This window comes from Schistocerca cancellata, chromosome 3 (assembly GCF_023864275.1).
Source record: "Schistocerca cancellata isolate TAMUIC-IGC-003103 chromosome 3, iqSchCanc2.1, whole genome shotgun sequence".
Taxonomy (NCBI): Eukaryota; Metazoa; Arthropoda; class Insecta; order Orthoptera; family Acrididae; genus Schistocerca; species Schistocerca cancellata.
In genome coordinates, this window is record NC_064628.1 from 790,542,150 (window position 1) to 790,560,908 (window position 18,759).

General features: G+C 45.7%; 1 protein-coding gene across 1 annotated transcript in view; it reads left to right on the top strand.

Moving 5' to 3' along the window:
• LOC126175844 (neprilysin-1-like) overlaps nucleotides 1–18,759 on the top strand; it is a 664,937-nt gene that overhangs the window by 551,194 nt on the left and 94,984 nt on the right. Inside the window, exon 7 of the mRNA XM_049922848.1 lies at nucleotides 3,672–3,883. Coding sequence (XP_049778805.1) covers nucleotides 3,672–3,883 — 212 coding nt within the window. The remainder of the gene's footprint in view (nucleotides 1–3,671; nucleotides 3,884–18,759) is intronic.

Here is an 18,759-nt window from a genome sequence, read left to right on the forward strand (position 1 = left end):
CCCATAAGTGTTCCATGGAATTCATGTCGGGCGATCTGATTAGTCAAATCATTCGTTCGAATTGTCCAGAATGTTCTTCAGACCAACCGCGAACAATTATGTCCCGGTGACGTAGCACATTGTCATCCACATAAACACAGCCCACACCGTTACGCAGCCACCACCAGCTTGCACAGTGCCTTGTTAACAACTTGGGTCCATGGCTTCGTGGAGTCAGCGGCACACTCGAAACATACCATCAGCTCTCACCAACTGAAATCGAATCTCATCCGACCAAACCACGATTTTCCAGTGGTCTAGGGTCCAACCAATATGGTCACCAGCCCAGAAGAATCGCTGCAGGCGACATAGTGGTGTTAGCAAAGGCACTCGCGTCGGTCGTCTGCTGCCATTGCCCATTAAAGCCCACCGAGCGAGGTGGCGCAGTGGTTAGCACACTGGACTCGCATTCGGGAGGACGACGGTTCAATCCCGTCTCCGGCCATCCTGATTTAGGTTTTCCGTGATTTCCCTAAATCGCTTCAGGCAAATGCCGGGATGGTTCCTTTGACAGGGCACGGCCGATTTCCTTACCCATCCTTCCCTCACCCGAGCTTGCGCTCCGTCTCTAATGACCTCGTTGTCGACGAGACGTTAAACACTAATATCCTCCTCCTCCCATTAAAGCCCAATTAGGCCGCACTGTCATAATGGATACGTTCGTCACACGTCCCATATTGATTTATGCAATTATTTCATGCAGTGTTGCTTGCCTGTTCGTACTGACAATTCCAAGCGAACGCCGCTTCTCTCGGTCGTTAAGTGAAGGCCGTCGCCCACTGCACTGTCCACGGTGAGAGGTACTGCCTGAAAGTTTTTATTCCCGGCTCACTTGTGGCAATGTGGATCTCGGAATATTGAATTGCCTATCGATTTCCGAAAGAGAATGTCCCATGCATCTAGCTCCAACACCATTCTGCGTACAAAGTCTGTTAATTCCTGTCATTCAGCCACAATCACGTCGGAAACCTTTTTACATGAGTCACTTGAGCTCAAATGACAACTCTACTGCCGTTTTATACCTCATTTAGTCGATGCTACTGCAACCTGTCTTTTTGCACATCGCTATACAATGTCTTTTGTCACCTCAGTCTATATGGGTCAAAACCTTCCTTGATGCATTTGCTAGTCAGGTAATATCCAAGAAGCAGTCCGGGGTCGAAATCACTGAGATCTCCAGCCTGAATGATACTACTGTTTCTGCTTCTTTATTGATCACGCAATACCCCCTCTCCCCCCCCCCTCCTGACTGCTATTATACCGGCGGGTCCGCCTCCAGTGACATCTAGTGGTTAAATCCGCATTACGTAGGGGTGTCCGGATACTTTTCAAAAATGGTTCAAATGGCTCTGAGCACTATGGGACTTAACTTCTAAGGTCATCAGTCCCCTAGAACTTAGAACTACTTAAACCTAACTAACCTAAGGACATCGCACACATCCATGCCCGAGGCAGGATTCGATCCTGCGACCGTAGCGGTCGCGCGGTTCCAGACTGTAGCGCCTAGAACCGCTCGGCCACTCTGGCCGGCGATACTTTTCATCAGATAGTTTAGATTACATAAAAGGTTCTTGCAACACGTATTGCATTTGCCACAAGGAATCAATGTGTATTTGGCCTAAATGTGATTGTATTGTTCTGGTCGCCTGAGGGTGAGGTTTATGGCTCACAAAATCTACAGGGTGAACCAGAACTCCACCGCCAAACTGTCAGAGGTTATTCAGGGATACCTTCTGAGTATTTTATTGCAAGGGACCTTCGGTCGCCGGCGACTCATTACAGAGTTATTGCATTTTGTTCCAATTAACTTTTTATCCTCATTGCATTGAAAATAGTGCACAACACTGCAAATATCGATGGTATTCGCTGTGTGTCTTGTTTCCTTTTGCTCACGGTGCCTAGTGTTGGTTAAGAACAATAAAGCGCTACTTACCTCGTTGCCCTCAAGTCTGCATTCAGCACTGCTCCGTTCAGTGTAGTTTTGTTTCTCGGCCGTGTTAGTTGTGCATTGACCGTGATATACCGCAGTACTACGGATAGGTTTACTGATGAGGGTTTGGCCGATATGCAGCTCGTGTGTGGGCCGACTGAATACAATGAGAGAGCAGCACAACGACACTGAGCTGGACTATCCCCGAGACGGCAACCACATCACAGTACTCTGAGTGTTGTTCCCATTATGCTGTTTTGTGTTGTACGTTTTGGTTATTGCATATTACAGGCTTCTTCACTGTTGTGAATGTATTTTCACAGAAACAAGTGTGATAGCGATAACAAACCGAGTAAACCATAATCACATTATCACTCTGTAACGCTCCGCTGGAGACAGTGGACCCTTTATACCGAAATAGTCGGAAGGCATCCTTGAACAACCTCTGAAAGTTTTTCGGTGGAGTTTTCCTTCACTCAGTATAAATTAAATTTAAGGAAAGTACCAATAACCTGTGACTAGTAGCTGTTACAGTAAATCTACGTATCAATTTTAATATTCAAGATTGAAAAGCAACTAAAACGGAGATAGAAGCAGAATTTTTGTCTTTTTTTATTTATTTGAAATTTACATTCCCTCCCAAGGAGGAAGACTGGATAACGGCTAGTTGATTCATTTCCATGTTTGAATAAAAACAAATATAAATACTTCAAACAACTTTAGAAAAGAAATGGTTGAAGCTTGGTGACATTCTTGTTATGTGAATGTTTTTCAGTCCTGTAGAGATTATGATGTAATAGGTTCGTTCCTAGTGACTTTCTATGTCAGCGATTTGGCTCCAGATGAACAGAAAGATTTACATAAAAAGTATGTGGGATAAATGTTGGGAAGGGTCAAGAGGGTGTATGTAGGTCCTATCACTACAGTCTTGACTGGAAAAAGTGGATTGGAGCCTTCTTTCCGAAAAGGAAGAGATGGGGCAGGCTGTATTTGACAACACGGCTATATCTCAAATTTATTTATTAATCTGGGCGATAAAGGCTGTTAAAATTGCCCTGAAAAAGTATGTGGAGTGTATGGAGAAGGTTGGATGTGGCGACAGAGAGGACTACGTTCTTAATGACACCGGGAGACAGTGTGGTCAAGGAATTCGACAAAAGACTGCCGAAGGTATTCCGAGTGTAAAGATGTTGTGGGAACTTTATTACCTGGTACAGGGGAGCGCGATCGGATATAGAAAGCGAATAGAGTGCGTGTAATACGCATGGTTCGGGACGGGATGGATGAGGGTGTTGTAGATATTTATAATGGTCGTGATATTTAATTCCCACGTTCGGCCAGTAGCAGTTTTAGTGTGTTACGAGTTTTCGTTTTGACGGTCAGTACATGGGGGTTCCAAATTAACGTCTGATCAAGTCCAGTTGTACAATTGGAGATTTTGTGGTTTTTTGTGACATTATTAGGATGTTGTTGTAGGGGTTATTGATATGAACAGAGAGTTGAATGGACAATAACGATAAGTGTGTCGTTAGCATGTTAATTACCTATACAAGAGGGGTTTGGGTAGGAACACAAGCTGTCTGTACGAGATAAGGCGACGATGAAGAGACGAATTCTTGAGGTAAATCTGTATTTGGGTGGAACATACGGGATAGTGCCTCGTTTACGGCTGAGTGGGTTGGTGTGTGTCCGTTGTGCGCAGGCGTCGCTGCCGGAGGCGGACCGGCACGACACGAGCGCCATCTACCGCAAGCTGACGCTGGCCGAGCTGCAGGCCGAGGTGCCGCAGCTCAACTGGCTCGAGTACCTCAACGCCTTCCTCGAGACCGACATCGACGACCAGGAGCCCGTCGTCAGCTACGCCATGCCTTACTTCATCGAGATGGGCCGCATCCTGCAGGAGACTGAGCGCAGGTCATTCCCCTCTCATTCTGCTCCTATTATTTCTGCTGTATAATATCTGAGTGCTTTTTAGGACGTCGACTCCCTTACCATCTGCTCCCGTCCTGTCCGCTTCTCCCCCACCATCACCTCACCCGGGTCCCTCATCTCCACTTCCAATCCACAGCCCACAACCGCCTCTGACTCCTCAAACTCCTCTCTGGCCGGACATGGGGGTTGAACCCCTCTACTATCCTCCACACCTACAAATCCTTAATCCGTCCCATCCTCTGTTATGCCAGTCCCCCCTGGATGTCCGCCCCCACCCCCCAAATTCTGTAAGTCCGTCCAGATCCTCGAGCGCCATGCACTCCGCTGCGCCCTCCATATTCGCCTCTCGTCCCCCACACGGATCCTCTACGACCTGATTCCTTTCCCCCATCTGCTCCTATTCCTTGAACATATCCATGTACTCTACACCTCACGCTGCCTTGATCCCCCTCATCTCGTGGTTGCTCCTCTCCTCTCCAACCCCTGCCCTCTGCCATGCCTTCACCGTTGTGTCCCCCCCCACCCTACCCTCCATCTCTACAGCCTTCATCTCTTTTCCCAAGGTGGCTTCCGTCGACTTCCCCTCCCAGATGACGCCCTCTCTCCCTCCATTTACCCTTCCTAGCGCCTCTGATCTTCACCTCCCTCTCCCTTCCTCTGTCCTTTTCCCGGGATCCCTGCCCCGCTTCCATCCTGTTTTTCCCCACCCACCCTCTTTCTGCCTCCCTTCTCACCCCTGAGTCCTTTTGCATTCCCCTCCTCTGCCTTTCCCTACTCACTCTCACATCTGCACTGCTTCCCCCCCCCCCCACTTATGAGCCCTCTCCATCCATCGGTTCTCCCTCCCCACTTCGTTTTTCCTCTCCTCCCCCTTTTTTCCCCCTCATCTGTTCAGGTCCCCCCCCCCCAATCTGCCCTTGACTGTGGTGTGTCATCTCCATGCCGACTTTTTAGTGCAGTGTTTCCAGTGACTGTTAACTGTTGTGCATTTTTTCCAAAGTGTTGCAAACGGAACTCATACTGTCGCTGCGTGTGATTCTTATATCTCTTGTGAACAGAAACCAGGCTGTCGCCGTGTTTTTTTAATTGTCTGTCTACTATTTTACCTGTCTGCTTCCTGTGTATTTTATTAGCCATCGCCAACCGTTTTATGTTTTAACTTTCCACTATTTTCCACCATTTTACAATTTAAGACAACGTTTTATCGCCTGTTTTTATTGTTTATTATCTTTTTCTTATGTTTTAAAAATTCTGTAGGCTGAAGAGCGGCGTACTAAGCTGCTGCCATCCCGCCCCCTTCGAGGGGAATCAAAAATCAATAAAAGAAAAAAAATAGGACGTCGAACAGTCGCCGTCTGTCAGACTGTTTGCGGTCGACAGCGACAGAGATACGCAATTCGGGGAAATCTTAGAGGAAGTGCCCAGAAGGGCAGGAGGAAAAAAAGTGAAACTTCGCAGGTTGAGAGGGTATGTGATGCTGCTTAGATAATAACGAAATAGTCAAATTTATAAAGAACTTCACAGTAAGAGCCCTTCTTACCAGAATGACACTCAGCTTCTCAGCACTTGACAGAATTTGAAAGGGGTCTCGCTGCGAGTCTCTATTTCGTCAGCTGGTCGAATCGTGCAACATCCAGATTTGTAGGACATTCCAGTGTGACAGTGGCCCTCTGTTGTACTGGATGAGAACGTGAGGGTAGGCATATTCGTCGTCAAGGTTCGAGTCCACCATGTCTGATCACCACAGGGAGAATCGCCGTATTGTGCACAAAACACATTGTAACTCCTTCACAACAGCGTGTGGCATCCGAAAACAACTAATGGACACTCTGCAACATTTTGAGTCGCCCCGCACCGTAGATCAGAGACTGGGAGCAGCTTGACTGGGCATTTACCGGTCCTGCACGTGGAGAGGTGTCGTGACTGGGAACCATGTACTACTGGCGAATGGCTTCGTATTATGTTCAGGCATGAATCGTGGTTCTGCATAACCTTGGATGACTATCGTCGGTAGTATGGTGGCGAAATAGAGAGAGGTACTACTCTTCCAGTGTTCTGGAGAGGCACAGCGGTATTACCTCTGGCTTCATGAAGTGGAGGCCATCCGGTGTGACTATACATCATGGCTGGTAGTGATTGAGGACCTACAACAGCACAGTGGTACGTCACGGACATCCTGCTTCATCATGTGCTATCTTTCATGTGACAGTATCGTGGTCCATTTTCCAACAGGACAATGCTCGTCCATACAGGGTACGTATCTCTATGAATGAACTGCCTCCGTGACGATCCGTAGATCTGCCCCTATAGAATATGTGTGAGACCAGTTCGGAAGTCAACTCCATCAAAGTTCCTATATGTGGGATATCAAGGACCACTTATAACAGTTGTGGGCTAGCTTGCCTCAGGAGAGGATACAATGGCTTGGTTTCACGACACCTTCCCAATTGAATCAGTGCATAAATTAAGGTTAGCGTGGGTGAAACGTCATATTGATAAATAAGCGCATTCTGCCAAGTTCTTTGTAAATTTGATCCGGTGTTGTAATCATTGTCATAACATCACATAGCCTCTCAACTCATAAGGTTTCTCTTCTTTTCTTCCTTCTTGTCTGGGTGCTTCCCTTTTTTGTCAGGCAATATTATTCATAAATGTTAGTACATTAAATCATTTACTTAAAATGTTAGTATTACACACTTTAATGGGTACTGTGTTTCACCACCTCTTAATTTAGTAGCATGCAGTGGAAAATAGGTAATGGCATAATTTTTTTATGGAGTGTATATCCATACAAAAAGTTGGTAGTTTTTTAACAAAATTGTATATTTAATCTTGTTGATTGTGTTGCAGTGTACATATGTTTCTGAGTTGGTTCTGATAACTCATCTTACAGAATGGCAGTGAACACTGCAAGTTTGTAGTTAGCCTTGATACATTAGTATTTCAACTGACATAATAATAGAATTCGTATCTTGTTTTAACATTTATAAGAAGTTCTGACCCTGTCATTCATATCTTAGTTTCAGTTTAATGTAAAATCAACTGTTGGTTTCAGATCGTGAATCTCTTTTATAAAATGTATAATAAATGCTGTGGTCTCCAGTCCAAAATCTGGATTGATGAAGCACTCTAGGCTACTCTATATTGTCCAACGTTCTTCACCTCCAAATAGCTACTACAACCTACATCTATTTGAACCTACATACCGTATTCATTGTTTCGTCCCTTTCTAAAATTCTTACCCTCCATAATGCCCTACAGTACTAAACTAACTTTTCCTTCATGAGTCAGGATGTATCCTATCAATTGATCTCTTCTTTTACCCAAGTTATACCTAAATTTCTTTTTCTCCAATTTGAGTCACTACCTCCTCGTTACCTACTCCACTTGGCCATGTAATCTTCAGCATTTTTCCGTAGCACATTATTTCTCGTCTGCACTGCTTACTGACAAAGTTTCCCTTAAGCGCTGGGCTACACACCAGAAAATAGCTTCAGAAATGGTTCAAATGGCTCTGAGCACTATGGGACTTAACTTCTGAGGTCATCAGTCCCTAGAACTTAGAACTACGTAAACCTAACTAACCTAAGAACATCACACACACCCATGCCCGAGGCAGGATTCGAACCTGCGACCGTGGCGGTCGCGCGGTTCCAGACTGTAGCGCCTAGAACCGCTCGGCCACTCCGGCCGGGAATAGCTTCAGAGAAGGCATCCTAAGACTTACATTTATATTGGATGTTAACAAATTCCTCATTTTCAGAAATGCTTTTCTTGCTATTGCCAGTCCATATTCTATGTCCCTTCCACTTTAGCCATTAGCTGTTATTTTGTTATCATTAACAAATCTCACCTACTGTTTCTATTGTCTGATTTCCTAACTTAATTCCCTCAGAATCACCTAATTTAATTCGACTACACTCCTACGACGATGTTTTAATTTTGTTGATGTTCATCTCCTAAGTTCTTTTCGAGACATCCATTTCGCTTAGCTTTGTTGTCTCTGACTGAATTACACTCCTGGAAATTGAAATAAGAACACCGTGAATTCATTGTCCCAGGAAGGGGAAACTTTATTGACACATTCCTGGGGTCAGATACATCACATGATCACACTGACAGAACCACAGGCACATAGACACAGGCAACAGAGCATGCACAATGTCGGCACTAGTACAGTGTATATCCACCTTTCGCAGCAATGCAGGCTGCTATTCTCCCATGGAGATGATCGTAGAGATGCTGGATGTAGTCCTGTGGAACGGCTTGCCATGCCATTTCCACCTGGCGCCTCAGTTGGACCAGCGTTCGTGCTGGACGTTCAGACCGCGTGAGACGACGCTTCATCCAGTCCCAAACATGCTCAATGGGGGACAGATCCGGTGATCTTGCTGGCCAGGGTAGTTGACTTACACCTTCTAGAGCACGTTGGGTGGCACGGGATACATGCGGACGTGCATTGTCCTGTTGGAACAGCAAGTTCCCTTGCCGGTCTAGGAATGGTAGAACGATGGGTTCGATGACGGTTTGGATGTACCGTGCACTATTCAGTGTCTCCTCGACGATCACCAGTGGTGTACGGCCAGGTCCCAGGTCGACGGGCACGTGCACCTTCCGCCGACCACTGGCGACAACATCGATGTACTGTGGAGACCTCGCGCCCCACGTGTTGAGCAATTCGGCGGTACGTCCACCCGGCCTCCCGCATGCCCACTATACGCCCTCGCTCAAAGTCCGTCAACTGCACATACGGTTCACGTCCACGCCGTCGCGGCATGCTACCAGTGTTAAAGACTGCGATGGAGCTCCGTATGCCACGACAAACTGGCTGACACTGACGGCGGCGGTGCACAAATGCTGCGCAGCTAGCGCCATTCGACGGCCAACACCGCGGTTCCTGGTGTGTCCGCTGTGCCATGTGTGTGATCATTGCTTGTACAGCCCTCTCGCAGTGTCCGGAGCAAGTATGGTGGGTCTGACACACCGGTGTCAATGTGTTCTTTTTTCCATTTCCAGGAGTGTATATCGACAAACCTAAGGTTTTTATTTTTTTCTGCCTGACCTTTACTCTCCTTTTCATATTTCTCTGTGGGTTCCTTGACTACTTGCTCAGTGTAGAGATTAAATAACACTGAGAATAGATTAGAATCATACCTCACTCCCTTCTCAATACTGTTTCCTTTTCACGCCTTTCGAATCGTATAAATGCAGTCTGGTTTCTGCTTAAGTTGGAGATAATATTCTGCTCCCTGTATTTTATCGCTAATACCTTCATAATTTCAGAGTGTGTGTTTCAGTCAACATCAAACACTTTCTGTAAATCTACAGATACTATAAACGAAGGTTTGTCTTTCTTCATCATACCTTCCAATATAAGTCATATGGTCAGTATCACTTTGCATGCTCTTAACATTTCCCTGGAACGCAAACTGATTTCATAGAGATCGGCTTCTACTAATTTTTCTATGTATATGTGAATAATTCGTGTCAGTATTTTGCAACCAGGATCTATTACACCGATATTTCGATAGTATTAGCATCGGTCAATACCTGAATTTTTTTGGAATCGGAATTATTACGTTATTCTTGAAGCGGGAGGGCATTTTGTTTGTCTCAGGTACCTTGCACACCAAATGGAGTAATACTGTCATAATTAGCTCTTCAAAGAATCTCACTAATTCTAAGGAAATTTTGTCTGTTCCAAGAGTTTCTTTACGACTTAGGTCATTCAGTGCTCTGTCAAATTCGTCTCGTATTATCATACTGCCCATTCATCTACTACCTCATACCTTTCTATGATATTGCTTTCAAGTACGTTTCACTTGTATAGCCTCTGTGTATATTGTTTCCACCGTTCAGCCTTCCGTTTTTCCTGAGTATGTGCTTACCATATTCGATATTTATACATGTGCTCCTCTATCTTTAATTTTGCCACAGGCAGCATCAGTTTTTCACTAGTTATGCCTGCTTCTGCAGCCTTGTCTGGTTAGGCATTTTTGCACATTCTGTCAATCTCATATATGACGTGTTTTTTTTCCCTTTGAAATGCTTTACTCTGCCTCGTGATGACTGGGTGTTGTGTGATGTCCTTAGGTTAGTTAGGTTTAAGTAGTTCTAAGTTCTAGGGGACTGATGACCATAGATGTTAAGTCCCATAGTGCTCAGAGCCATTTGAACCATTTTTGAAATGCTTTATTTCCTGCATGTTCATATTATTTCTTTCGCCAGTTAAATTTAATACCTCCCACAACATCCAACGATTCCAGATCTATGCGCTATATTTTTACCTATTTGATCTACTGCCTTCATTATTTCAGTTTTGAAAGCTAACCATTCATCTTATATTTTATTCCTTTCTCCTGTTTCACCCAATCAGTGCGTTATGCTCCTTTTGAAATTCTCAATAACCTCTGGTTCTGTACAGGGTAACAGCCATTCAGGAAATATTGTAGGGAACTGGTTTAAAAATTTTTATTTCAAAGCGCCTCTCCTTCCGTTGCGTACTTCAGTTAGTTGTTCGACCTCCTAGACTGGCCTAAACCTAGTTACTTTACAAGTTTTCTCCGATAGCAACTTTCGCTGTGCCTACGTGACATAATTTCCTTGCCTTTCAGAACCGAGGCAGTTCTGTACAGTTAAAGCTGCTGACAAGAGACGCCCTAAGCCCTCTGCTGTAACTGCTGGCGAATTCACGCCATCGGTTTTAGCCAATAGCGTACGTGGGATACAGGTCACGTGTGTGGGTACTGGAGGATTCTGCACTGCGGAACACACTCTTCTCTCTCTAGTCAACCAGACCTCGAGCAGAACAGACGTCTTTCTTAGGAGGCAGAGTCTCCCGTTACCGACATCAGTTAACAAGAAGCGGCTCCCGCTGCCCACTTCATTTAGTTGTTCGACCTCCTAGACTGGCCTAAAGCTGGTTACTTCCGACGCTAAGAGCGCCCTTGTATACCGCACACTGAAATATACACTACTGGCTTCAAATGGTTCAAATGGCTCTGAGCACTATGCGACTTAACTTCTGAGGTCATCAGCCGCCTAGAACTTAGAACTAATTAAACCTAACTAACCTAAGGACATCACACACATCCATGCCCGAGGCAGGTTTCGAACCTGCGACCGTAGCGGTCGCTCAGCTCCAGACTGTAGCGCCTAGAACCGCACGGCCACTCCGGCCGGCTCACTACTGGCCATTAAAATTGCTACACCAAGAAGAAATTCAGATGACAAAAAAATTGGACAAATATATTATACTAGAACAGACATGTGATTACATTTTCACGCAATTTGGGTGCACAGATTCTGAGAAATCGGTACCCAGAACAACCACCTCTGGCCGTAATAACGGCACTGATACGCATGAACATTGAGTCAAACAGAGCTTGGATGGCGTGTACAGGTGTAGCTGCCCATGCAGCTTCAACACTATACCACAGTCCATCAAGGGTAGTGACTGGCGTATTGTGACGAGCCAGTTGCTTGGCCACCATTGACCAGACGTTTTCAATTGGTGAGAGATCTGGAGAATGTGCTGGCCAGGGCAGCAGTCGAACATTTTTTGTATCCAGAAAGGCCCGTTAGGACCTGCAACATACGGTCATGCATTATCCTGCTGAAATGTAGGGTTTCGCAGGTATCGAATGAAGGGTAGAGCCACGGGTCGTAACACATTTGACATGTAACGTCCACTGTACAAAGTGCCGTCAATGCGATCATGAGGTGACCGAGACGTGTAACCAATGGCACCCCATACCATCACGCCGAGTAATACGCCAATATGGTGATGACGAATACACGCTTCCAATGAGCGTTCACCGCGATGTCGCCAAACACGGATGCGACCATCATGATGCTGTAAACAGAACCTGGATTCATCCGAAAAAATGACGTTTTGCTATTCGTGCACCTAGGTTCCTCGTCGAGTACATCATCACAGGCGCTCCTGTCTGTGATGCAGCGTCAAGGGTAACCGCAGCCATGGTCTCCGAGCTGATAGTCCATGTTGCTGCAGACGTCGTCGAACTGTTCGTACAGATTGTTGTTGTCTTGCAAACGTCCCCATCTGTTGACTCAGGGATCGAGACGTGGCTGCGCGATCCGTTACAGCCATGCGGATAAGATGCTTGTCATCTCTACTGCTAGTGATACGAGGCCGTTGGTATCCAGCATGGCGTTCCGTATTACCCTCCTGAACCCACCGATTCCATATTCTGCTAACAGTCATTGGATCTCGACCAACTCGAGCAACAATGTCGCGCAGCAATGTCGCGATACGATAGACCGCAATAGCGACAGGCTACAATCCGACCTTTATCAAAGTCAGAAACGTGATGGCACGAATTTCTCCTCGTTACACGAGGCATCACAACAACGTTTCATCAGGCAACACCGGTCAACTGGTGTTTGTGTATGAGAAATCGGTTGGAAACTTCCCTCATGTCAGCACGTTGCAGGTGTCGCCACCGGTGCGAACCTTGTGTGAATGCTCTGAAAAGCTAATCATTTGCATATCACAGCATCTTCTTCCTGTCTGTTAAATTTCGCGTCTGTAGCACGTCATCTATGTGGTGTAGCAGTTTTAATGGCCAGTAGTGTATTTGCTTATTTTACCTAATTTCCTGTCTGTCATTTAACGGCAGCCCTGGATGCCCACTTACAAGTCCTGACCGTTCAATCTCCTGTACATTGTCGTAATAAGCCGGACGTCGCAGCCTCCTTCGCTCTTCCCTGTCCATGTACACTTCTTTCAATTCATTCAGTTCTCATCTACAGTTTAAAATTTATTTCGATATCTATGTGTTGCTGTTACGTAATGAATCTGAAACTTTCCAGGTCTCTTTATACAAACATCTTACATGATTCTTAAACCAAGTGTGCGTAATTATTAAATGATGCTTCGTGCAGACGTTTGCCTGGCAGTTTCCACTTTCACTGACGTTGACGTGCTGTTCCACATTCCCACCTACTAGCCCTGACTGTAGTGCACACCCGTCATTTCAGACACTGAATACATAGTTGTGATGCGACGTGATGGAAGTTGCTATGAGGCAGAACAAACGACAATCAGAGAAAAGAAAACAAATGTCACGACCAATTGTAAACAGGAAAGTCGATTAAACACACACATTTGTGGTAAATTTCGCAGCCACGAGTCATTTCAGGAAATTCCTTTCATACTTTCAAACGAAAGATTGTCAGACCCATATTCATAAGTACTTTTTGTAATGCTTTGACGTCAGGAGAAAATTCGTGAAGCTTGTGACACATATTTTTTATACAACCTGTATAGAGTTGAAAATGTTAGCACAGAGTAGAATGCTGTGGAGACGTACTCGTATTAAAACCTGTCTAAACACAAAACACAGCCCTTAGAAAAGTAGGAACCGAAATACATTTTTAGAGACAGAGAGGAAGAAACGAGCGCTGTGTGCGGTGTGGTGGCGTGTCCCCTGAGGGGGAGGCGGCGCCGTGGCGTGACCAGGGCAGAGGGCGGCCCCGGGGAAATCACGGTGCTTTGTCTTCCCAGCGGGCCGCTGCCGGGCCCAAAGCAGAGGCACGCATCGCCAGCATCACGCGGTTCTCCACACGATCCTTGTTTCCTCTATATTTTAAATAAACTGCAAAAAAAAGTGTTGGTGGATCAGCACAACGCCAAATGTTGTGGGCTTAGATTCAAAGGGACTAAGAAATGAGATGAGAAGCCTTTTGAAACTAAAAATTAATTTTGCTGTACAATAACCAAAGTAAAGACAACCTTGCATCGCCTGTTTTTCATTTCATTTTTATTTTCCCAGTACTATGTCTATTCGGGAATGTTGTATACATATCATAAACACATCATTAGAATACAAATTGAGGGCCGTTTTTCCAAAACTCGCTTTATGCAAAAAGTTGAATTTTACAGGAATCGAATTTATTTAACAAGCAAGTTTCCAAGGAAAAATTGTTTACTATTAGCAAAGTTTGTACAGTTTTGAACATATTTTAGGACAGTATTTGCAGATACATAAAATTGTAGATAGCTTAACAACCACTGTGAGTAGAAAAACAGTTTTTTTTTTTTCAAAACTCGCTTTATGCTGAAACTAGATCAGTGCTATCTAAATATTAAATGGCAGTTTCAAACATTAAAGTTTTGGTGTAATATTTGGTTTTCTTTTCTAAACAAATTCAGGGGACTCTTGGTCCTCATAAATTCTCTGTGAGCTGTCATGACCTTCATGCTTCTCACCACTTGCAAATTTTATGTCGTCGTAGAAACTTGCAGCATTCTTAGGAACAGTAAAGAAACGCATTAGCTTCATTACATCCTTCCTCTTTTCTGCACTCACATAGTTTTTCTTGGGAATAATCACAGCACCTTTCATGGCTTTGAACGAAGCAATGTTCTTCTTCAATACATCACAACATACTTCTGATCCAGAGAAATGAGTACTTTTAACAGCACATTGAATATTACCACTGGTTTGTCTGTATGTTATTGCTCATACATCCATCATTTTGAAAGGCACGGTAGACTTCAATATTTCCTTAGAAATCTGCTTGAAGTCGTAAGAAAACCAGTCTTTTCCCCACACAAGCACCTTTCCAAACTTTGCTAGAATACTCTTGTATTCGTTAGGTGATATGATCTCTTCTTTCTTCCGATATTCCTTCTCAATTCTACCAAATACACGATCTGGTGACATGAAACTATGTCCACAAATAGGGAAATAGTGGGTAAGTTGAGAGAACACTTTAGTGTGTTCCATAAAATGTGCCAGCATACAGAGCATTATACACTCCTGGAAATTGAAATAAGAACACCGTGAATTCATTGTCCCAGGAAGGGGAAACTTTATTGACACATTCCTGGGGTCAGATACATCACATGATCACACTGACAGAACCACAGGCACATAGACACAGGCAACAGAGCATGCACAATGTCGGCACTAGTACAGTGTATATCCACCTTTCGCAGCAATGCAGGCTGCTATTCTCCCATGGAGACGATCGTAGAGATGCTGGATGTAGTCCTGTGGAACGGCTTGCCATGCCATTTCCACCTGGCGCCTCAGTTGGACCAGCGTTCGTGCTGGACGTGCAGACCGCGTGAGACGACGCTTCATCCAGTCCCAAACATGTTCAATGGGGGACAGATCCGGAGATCTTGCTGGCCAGGGTAGTTGACTTACTCCTTCTAGAGCACGTTGGGTGACACGGGATACATGCGGACGTGCATTGTCCTGTTGGAACAGCAAGTTCCCTTGCCGGTCTAGGAATGGTAGAACGATGGGTTCGATGACGGTTTGGATGTACCGTGCACTATTCAGTGTCCCCTCGACGATCACCAGTGGTATACGGCCAGTGTAGGAGATCGCTCCCCACACCATGATGCCGGGTGTTGGCCCTGTGTGCCTCGGTCGTATGCAGTCCTGATTGTGGCGCTCACCTGCACGGCGCCAAACACGCATACGACCATCATTGGCACCAAGGCAGAAGCGACTCTCATCGCTGAAGACGACACGTCTCCATTCGTCACTCCATTCACGCCTGTCGCGACACCACTGGAGGCGGGCTGCACGATGTTGGGGCGTGAGCGGAAGACGGCCTAACGGTGTGCGGGACCGTAGCCCAGCTTCATGGAGACGGTTGCGAATGGTCCTCGCCGATACCCCAGGAGCAACAGTGTCCCTAATTTGCTGGGAAGTGGCGGTGCAGTACCCTACGGCACTGCGTAGGATCCTACGGTCTTGGCGTGCATCCGTGCGTCGCTGCGGTCCAGTCCCAGGTCGACGGGCACGTGCACCTTCCGCCGACCACTGGCGACAACATCGATGTACTGTGGAGACCTCACGCCCCACGTGTTGAGCAATTCGGCGGTACGTCCACCCGGCCTCCCGCATGCCCACTATACGCCCTCGCTCAAAGTCCGTCAACTGCACATACGATTCACGTCCACGCTGTCGCGGCATGCTACCAGTGTTAAAGACTGCGATGGAGCTCCGTATGCCACGGCAAACTGGCTGACACTGACGGCGGCGGTGCACAAATGCTGCGCAGCTAGCGCCATTCGACGGCCAACACCGCGGTTCCTGGTGTGTCCGCTGTGCCGAGCGTGTGATCATTGCTTGTACAGCCCTCTCGCAGTGTCCGGAGCAAGTATGGTGGGTCTGACACACCGGTGTCAATGTGTTCTTTTTTCCATTTCCAGGAGTGTAGAATTCTTGTTCTGGCTGCCGAGTCTGAAAAAAGCTCAAGTGTCAATCTCCTCGTACCAATATTTCTAGTTCTCACTTCTAAATAATTTAAGAGGAAATGTTGTAGTGCAGAAGCGATTTCATTTGCACCTCTTCCAGCTCCTGTTTCACACCAAATATACTGAAATACGTTGTCGTTATCTTGTTTTGGTTCATGTATCACCACAGTCAGGTTATAGAACCATACCTGTCGTGTGTAAAACACTTCTCCAATAGAGAGCTTTGGCAGAGGTTGTGTGGTGTCACCGCCAGACACCACACTTGCTAGGTGGTAGCTTTAAATCGGCCACGGTCCATTAGTACATGTCGGACCCGCGTGTCGCCACTGTGAGTGATCGCAGACCGAGCGCCACCACACGGCAGATCTAGAGAGACTTACTAGCACTCGCCCCAGTTGTACGGACGACTTGGCTAGCGACTACACTGACGAAGCCTTTTTCTCATTAGCCGAGAGATAGTTAGAATAGCCTTCAGCTAAGTCCAAGGCTACGACCTAGCAAGGCGCCATTAACCATTTATAGAGAGAGTCTCACTTGTATCATCAAGAATGCTGTATACAAATGATGGATTAAAGTTAAGTATTCCAGCAGCTACGTACTTTTCTTTATAGCATTCATTACGTATCCTGTTTCAGACCTAACGCCAGCCGGCGTGAGTAAACGCGTGCCTTTCGGTTACCCGTCACTGTGGACTGGCTGTCTCGTCAGTCCACAACAGGTTGATTTTGTTGCATGTCAAAGGCCACTTTTACAATGTCTTCAGAGTACTTGTTCATGCTACTGTGGAATCTCTTTGCACGAGCCTTATGGAAATGCAAGTTAATTTTACATACTTCCTGAAATTGTTTGGTTTCTGCGACCTTTATTTTCAGTTCAAGCTCCTTGCATGTTGAAAAGGTGTCACCGTGAGGATTACCGAAGCCGAGTTTAAAATTCTTATAGAACACAGTCTTAAATTTTGACACAGAACAGATTTTATTACATGCTTCTCTTTGTTCTTTGCAAAAATTTTCCCACATTATATTTACATTTAATGTTGGGCGCAAATCTACTCAGTTTCCTTCTGCTATAATGACACTCTCTACGCTTATACTTCAAAATGTGCGCTTTCACTTGTTGGGTCATAACTACGTCGGCTTGAGTTTCTCTTGAGCCACCTCTTCGTTCCGGTAATGCACTCCCATGTTCTTGATTCTGCCAAGCAATCCGGGCTAAGCGATCCTGCGATACACCTGTTATTTTTTGAAATGTAGCAGCACAAACTGGTACTTGGGACCCATCTCGAAGTTTTATTTTATACTTGATAGACACTGATTCAGTGGGATCCACAACATACCTACCTGGTACTGATATGTCCATGTATGACAGAAGGAATGCCTCTTGCTTGCTCTTGTCTCCTGCAGAATATAACAGATTATTGAAATGTTAAGTCCGCGTAACTGAGTTTGCCTGCATGACAGTCTTTCCCTCCACTGTCCGCAGCTCGTGGTCGTGCGGTAGCGTTCTCGCTTCCCACGCCCGGGTTCGATTCCCAGCGGGATCAGGAATTTTCTCTGCTTCGGATGACTGGGTGTTGTGTGATGTCCTTAGGTTAGTTAAGTTTAAGTAGTTCTAAGTTCTAGGGGACTGATGACCATAGATGTTAAGTCACACAGTGCTCAGAGCCATTTTTCCCTCCACTGTTGCTTCAGTCACTCCTTTCAGCGTGCCGGCAGTCAATATCAGGCGCAGTATTTTGCTGTAAACATCGTGATGATTTTGCTCTGGAGATGTTAGTCTGCTTTGTTCCTCTTCTTTGCCGCCCACCAAGTGTTCCACTCACAGGAGTATTATATTCACCATCACTTTCCATCGTCACTATAAACACGAGTCTAGTCGTCTACACGCAACTTCCACGAAACGGCGATAACTGGTAACCAAAACACATAACAGCTATCGTCAACAAACGGAGAAATACTGCCTGTGCAAAGTACGTACACGCGTGCGGCAGCGGCTGACTGGGGCTCCCATCAGCATCTGCTCCATGCCCTGCCATCTACCGCCAAGCACAACAATTTCTCCAGGAGTGCTATTACACAGTCGGAAAGGTACTTGGCCTGACATCTATGGCACAGCAAACAAATTATGAGAAGACGCAGCACTACCTATAACATCTTTGGCAAAAAAGTAGCATAAAGCGAGTTTTGGAAAGACCCCAATATATGCACGAGGCGAGTTTTGCAAAAACCGGGCTGTATTCTCTGTGCTATAAGTGCAGAATAAAGCAAGTTTTGCTTAAGCCGACTGCACAGGCGTGTAGAGCTAGCCGAACAGTATGTGTTAAGGTAAAAAAAAACCTATTTTAAATGTTTTTTTATGGCATAAAGCGAGTTTTGAAAAAAAGATCCTCAATTAGAAAGTAACCATTTACTGCAGTCTGCCGAGGCCAATGGCGTTGTCGCTTTAGGAACACCGGCTCCTACCTGATCAACAATGTTAAGCAATATTAGGCCTGGTTAGTATTTGGATGTCTGTGTCTGGATACACCAGGTGCCGTTCGCGCAAGAACAACACTTGCACTATGCTCGTGGTTCATACGACATTATTTTTGTCAGTTATTATAGTCAACAGAATA